General features: G+C 38.2%; 1 gene segment (V, D, J or C); it reads left to right on the top strand.

Annotated features, from left to right (window-relative positions):
• Positions 1 to 5,580: 5,580 nt before the first annotated feature.
• On the top strand, positions 5,581 to 6,488 carry LOC106028627 (T cell receptor alpha variable 34-like). The segment is given in 2 exon segments: positions 5,581 to 5,666; positions 5,922 to 6,488. Coding segments are annotated over 2 exon segments (339 nt in total).
• Positions 6,489 to 6,759: the final 271 nt, after the last annotated feature.

Here is a 6,759-nt window from a genome sequence, read left to right as displayed (position 1 = left end):
TCAGTCTAATCCTGCATTATTACATAAAGCACTCACTGTCATTCCACCTCCATAAGAGGAGCATCCTGCTTCAGTGTGGCTGAGCACTATCAGTCCTTACAGTGATGATCATTCTCAGGATGAGCAAGTTCCCTTTTGTTCTAATTGTTCTGATGTGATTTAGGGCCACTTTGTGAGACACACTGTAAGGTGTCAGGACTTCTCTCTGTTTCATTACTGAATCCCTGGAGGAGCAGAGTCTCCTTAGCAGTTCCCTAGCCCAAATGCCAGCCTGGTTTTCCCTGGTGGTGGCAGGCACTAATATACATTTTTCACACTGAGTTTCAGGAACCACAGAAACAGCTCAGAAGTTTTCTCTGTCTCAACTAAAGGGAGTAGGACTTCCTTTCCTAAGCATAGATCACTTTAGATGAACACAGCCCTGCTCCTTGGTGAAATAAAAGGTCTCCGTATAAGTAAAGGAGGCAGAGGAAGTTGAAGTCAGATTTGCAGTTGCCTGGGCAGGAGATAGGACCATTTGGGACTGCACAGAAGGCATGGCCACACTTCTGGGGACCTCAGTGCTGGTTCTCTGGCTTCAGGCAGACTGTGAGTTGTCAAATGGTTATTTGAATATGTAAGGAAAACTCCAAGAACTACAACTAGGAGGGGAAATAAGATATTGGGGAGGTATATTTGGTTCTGTGTTCTAACTCTTGATGGTTTTCTTTGGGGAATCAAAAGTAAAATTTTAAGTCTGTCATTTTGTTTCTAAACAGGGGTTAATAGTCAACAGAAGAACGATGGCCAGCAGGTTATGCAAAATCCCTCAGCCCTGACTGTTGATGCATTCTGAAATGTGACTGCAATAATAATTATTTTGACTATTTTGCATGGTACAAAAAATACCCGGCCGAAGGTCCCACATTACTGATATTTATATGTTCAGTTGTGGAAAACGGTAAAAGTGGAAGGCTCACTGTCTTCCTCAGTGAAGCTGCCAAGCACCTCTCTTTGCATATTGCAGCTTCTCAGCTGGAAGACTCAGCTACATACTTCTGTGCAGCAAGTACACTGTACTTCTGTGCTGTACAGGGACACACAGCCTGCACCCAAACCTGCAACTGGGGCCCACGTGGGCCCTGGTTTAGGGTTTCAGAGGTGGAGCCACCAAACCTGCTTCTATTACATGTAGCAGTGTGAGACAGAATGTGTTAAAGTACGTGAAATTAGTTGCACTCCAAAGAAGGCTTCAAAAATAAATCAGGAGAATTCCCTGACATTCAGATCCTCCGTAAGTGACTGTTCTCTTTACTCCTTTCAGAGAGAGAAGCTGCTTATTCTTTGCTTTCACTCCTGAAATAAGGACACCCTGTGGTCTGCACCTAAGGAGAAGGAAATCTGGGTCTGAAATGGAAAAACACAGGCTCACTCCACTGCTGCAAGTTGTCCTAGTGCATGATTTTGCACTTTCCAGAGTGCTGACTCCACGTCTCAGTTTTGTAGCACAGTGGGAAAATTAAACTACATTTTATCTTGTTTGTTAACTTTTCTCTAATTGGACTTATGCTTGGCTTATTTGGTTTGGGCCTGGTATGCAATTCAGTCTTCAATTCTCAAAGTGTATTTGTACCTTTTGGTTTCACGTTAGCCTTAATTGATAATTTCATTATTTTCACATTGTCTTCTATGACTGAGATATTCTAATCTATTATAAAATATATGTACCTATGTTAATAATCTTTAATATATATTAATAAATAAAAGACATGCATATGCTACAATACTTTATTTTGAATAAAGTAATAACAAGCTTTAACAAATATTATGTTTTATATTATGCTTAAAATTTACTGTGAATATAATATACTTCTCCTTTTTCATTTTTTCTAAATTTCTATTTTATGCATTATATAACATTATCTTTTACTGACAATTTTCTCATGCTAACTTAAAATTGCATTATGTGTTGTTGGTTAAAGAGACAAAATTTGTTGTAGTGCCATCTTCTGTTTCTCTTGTCAAAATGAGAATATTTTGTTAGTGATATTTTATAGATATATTTTTTTAAGCTCATAAAGATGTTAAACTACATTGCAAATTCCATATCAATAGGCAGTATTTCTCCCTTTTAAATTAATGTAAATCCTTAGACATTATTTTATCAATCTCTTTCTTAATATTTTTAGGAAACTGAATTCTTTTTTTATATTAAAATAATTTCACTAAATTTCAGATTTGTCCAGATTGTGTAAAAATATGTTGAAGATTATGTTTCACTGTCGCATAGATTGTATTGCTGCTTTCAAAAATAGTTTTTACTTGGTGTTTCTCTATCTGCCTATGGACTCTGATTTTTAAGTATTCCATGTGTATATGTACTACATTTCTTTAAACACTCATCAGTTGATGAACACGGATTCTTTCTATTTCTTGGCTACCATGGATAATGCTTTCTACAACATGAGACTACACACATCTGTGACACACTGGATTCATTTTCATTGGTTGCATACCCAGTAGTGATATTGGTGTTTCACAAAGTAGGTTTATTTTCAAATTTTTAGGAAAATTCCATACCATTTTCATAATGACTGTACTAATATACTTTCCTACCAACGATGTGTAAAGGTTCTTTCTTCTCCACATCTTCATTAGCATTTGCCTTTTGTATTTTTGGTAAGAACCATTTTTTTTTGGATAGCAGATAAAATTTTTTTAGGGGCACACTTAGTTTACCCCTGAGTTCTAACTACTGTGAATAGGAAGATTACAAAGACTTTTGTCTGTGTCTTTAGAGGACGTGAGCATTCATTTCCATTATGTATGATGGAATTGCCCAAGAGTGAAATTTGGGTCATAATATGTGCATATTTACCTTTAATACATACTAACATACCTTTCTCATAGTAGCGGTAAGAATCCATAAATCCCACACTAACTTGGTAGTGTTTGCTCTTTAGACATTGAGAATTTGGCCTTTCTTTCCATTTGTTTATTTTTTCCTGAATTAAGATTGTTTACTAAAAATTATTTGCTGTGCTGGGGGTCAATCTCAAGACCTCATTCATGCTAGAAAAGTGCTCTATCACTGAGCTACAGCTCTAGAGCTTTCTTCCCATTTCTTTGCTAAGACCTTTTGAGAAGAACCACTTAACTACTCTCATGTTTGTTTCTACGTCTGTTGTCAAGTGACATCAATTCATTCTCCAAGTCTTTTTTCATCTCTCCATTATTTTTTCTTCCCCTTATTCTTAAATGTACACCTCTCCTTGAAATGTGAAATAGATGAGAAAATAACACGTTAGAAAGTTTCCCTTGTCAGTTAGGTGTGGGTACCATGCAACTCACTCTGCCTGACTCAGGAGCAGAGCTATCCGGCGGTGTCTACCTAGAAGATGCTAGAGACACCATTTTGTTCTAGGTTCCAGTGTGTGAGACCTGATCCTTGGATGACTTAGTTTTTATCCTGAGTCAAAGTTTATCTCCTTCCATCACACTGTTCATGGCCATGTTAGATAACGATGAAGATATTTTTGCCGTATGTGTGATAGATAGTCTCTTCCACCACTTTACCTGCTTTTAGCCTAATATTAATTATGGTAATATTTGACCAAGCTATTTGGTTATTATAGTTTATATAGACAAGCAAAGATATTCTGAGTATGATTTTAATAGCACAGGATGGAATAATAAGAATCAGCAAGTGGAGCTATATCAAATTTAAATTTCTTGCACAACAAGGAGAACAACTAAAGAAGCACAGAAAAAGCCTATACAATCTGGGAATTTTTTTGCCAGCTACTGTTCTAACAAGGGAGTGATATGTAGAATATAAAAATCACTCAAAAAACTCAGATCAAAAAATCCAGTAGCCCAAATAATAAATAGGCAAATGGATTAAATAGACACTTCTTAAAAGGAGAGGTATTAATGGACAATAAATACATTAACATATTCAATATATTTAGTCATTAAGTAAATGAAAATTTAACTGAAATTAGATAATTCCATTCCGATCAGAATCACTATTATCAAGAATATGAAATGTGACAAATACAAGTGAGGAAGTGAGGGGAAAGAAACACTTGCACTCTGCTGTTGGAGCTGGAAATAACTGTACCCACATTGGAAATTCATCAGAAAATTAAAAAAAAAAAGAACTGCCATTTTATCCAGCTATATCACAGCATGATACACATTCAAATGGATTAAAGTCAACATTTATAGGGACACCTGCACAGTTCAGAACAGCTGAGATATGGAACCAGGCTAGGTGTTGATCCACAGATGAATGGTTAGAGAAGATGTGGTCTATGCACACAGTGGAGGATCATCCCCCCAGAAGGAGAATGACAAGTCATTTGCAGGATAAGAGATGCAAGTAGAGATCATCATGGTAAGTGAAATGATCCAAATTCAGAAAGAATCACATGCTCTGCCTAATATGTGGAGCCTAAATCATGACATGAAAGAGAAGAGTCTATTATTAAACAAGGAAAAGGAACATGGAGGAGAAGAGGCAGGTATAAGGGTTCTTAATGGATGGAGACATGGGCAAAATATAGCTTCAACACTGAAACTCAATATTTTGCCAAATTAGTAGGCACTAGTAAAAATTTATGAAAAAAACAAAAATGTGACATGCACTCAGGAGAATATTGCTATCATCTTCAAACCTCTGGAGGACCAAGCTGAGGAGAATAAAATATGTGCTTGGGATCAATTGGGACCAATGAAAAGAAGTTCCTGGAAACCAGAGTTCAGCTTCAGCTATAAAATCAGTGAGTGACTCTCTGTCCTCTTTATACGCCACGTTCTTATGATTTATCACGCTTTGTACTGGTCACAACAAACCCACAGATGAATTTCATTATTCCTACTTTACTCTGAGGAAAAAAACCGAGACAAATGAATTATATAAATGGCAGGAATGTGATAAAAAGTGAGAAAGCAGATCAGAAATTGTCCCTGGGATTGGGAGGATGGGGGGTGGTTAACAGGAGGGGTCAATAAGGAGCAGGGCACAGGGCCACAAGGGAACTTTGGGGAATGGTGCAGAGGTTCATCAGCTGGACTGTGGTGGTGATTTCACATTTGTATGCCTATGTCAAAAATTATCAAGTTTTAGTTATCAAATTATATATATATATATATATATATATATATATATATATATATAATACCAAAGGTGCTTAATAAAATAATTTTATAAAAAAAAAAGAACTGAAATAACACAGAACCAAATGAACAATTAATCTCCACTATAAAGGACAGAATTCTTTACTTTCTTTTAATTATAAAGGGAATATTTTCTCAAGCCTGGCAGAATAACCGAATAGTTTTTTTTTTTTCATAAGTGTGTGTGTGTGTGTGTGTGTGTGTGTGTGTGTGTATGTGTGTGTGTGTTGTGTATACCTCCCAGAAAAGTCATCGATTACTCAACACTTCTCTACTTAGCCAAAGGGTGGCGCTGTTTAGCTAGAAAGTGTCAGTGAGATTAAGCAGCACTGATAGCAGGCACTCAAGAGAGCTCTGTTTGGTGCAGAGCCCTGGACCAATGAGCTCAAGGAATTCCTCCTGGGGAAGCCTCTCAGCACAATCAGATTGAGCATCTCTGCTGCAGAGTGGAGACATGGAGACCCTCCTGCACGTTCTCCTGGGGATTCTCGGGTTGCAGGCAGCCTGTGAGTCTGTGCTTCCTCTGGGAGTTATGAGATGACCACTGCTTCCCAAGGGCAGGCACGAAGTCGTCTTCTGTCTGGGGAAGGCCTTCTGAGAACTAGAAGATGTTAAAAAGAAACACAAATAGTATTTTCTGGGTTGCAGTGATGGTGTTACTGTCTGGGGCATGTGAGAGGAGGAAGAGAGTCACCGTCTTACTATGATCATGAAGATCTTATGGGTGTTTCCTATATTTCCTTACCCTGCCCTTTGAACAGGGGTCAGCAGCCAAGAACTGCGGCAGAGTCAGTCTCTGGTGATTCCAGAAGGAGAAGAGCTCACGATAAACTGCAGTTCATTAACAGTTTTATTCGCCTTACACTGGTACAGACAGACTGATGGAGGTCCTGTCTTCTTGATGATGTTACAGAAACGTGGAGATGAGAAAAGCCATGGAAAAATAACAGTTAACCTGGATGAGAAAATGCAGCAGAGCTCGCTGCGCATCACAGACGCCCAGCCCAGCCACTCAGGCACCTACTTCTGTGCAGGAAGTGCACAGTGATCTCCGTGCCTCTGAGGGCTGTCCCCAAACCTGCAGCTGGGCACAGATGCTGTGTTGAAGCAGGGCTCCTGAGAGGTGGCAGGGATACTTGCTAAAAGAAACCTTGAAATCAAGGGAATTGTCTCCTTGACAACAAAAAAGGGAAGTAACAAAGAAGAAGTAGGAATAATAAAAAGGGGAGATTATTGTTTAAGAACAAATTTAATTTCATTTTATTGTGTTGGTTATGTCACGTTTCAGTCACTACAACAGCAAGGGGGGATGAAAATGGCATGAATTTCAGTAATTTATGTAATAATGCATATATTTTGTGCCTCTGTTGTCCCAAGGAGCCTGATTCCTGTCTTATTTTTCCCCTTGGTTCATCAAAAAGCACTCTAACTCATTCTTAGGTTCTCTACACCCTGCTGAGACTGTGCCTTAACTGTTGCAGTAGGAAACCTGCTGCATGCTGGGAGAATTCGCAGGCAATACTTTTTCTAAGTTTATGTTACAAACATAAACTTTATGTAGAATTAGGAAAGAGGCGATCAGACCTAGTGATATGAATA

This window comes from Cavia porcellus, unplaced genomic scaffold, assembly GCF_034190915.1.
Source record: "Cavia porcellus strain 051 isolate PalLab524CR breed Dunkin Hartley unplaced genomic scaffold, mCavPor4.1 scaffold_26, whole genome shotgun sequence".
Taxonomy (NCBI): domain Eukaryota; kingdom Metazoa; phylum Chordata; class Mammalia; order Rodentia; family Caviidae; genus Cavia; species Cavia porcellus.
The sequence above is the reverse complement of the archived record's forward strand: the minus strand, read 5'-3'. Positions and strand labels throughout refer to the sequence as shown.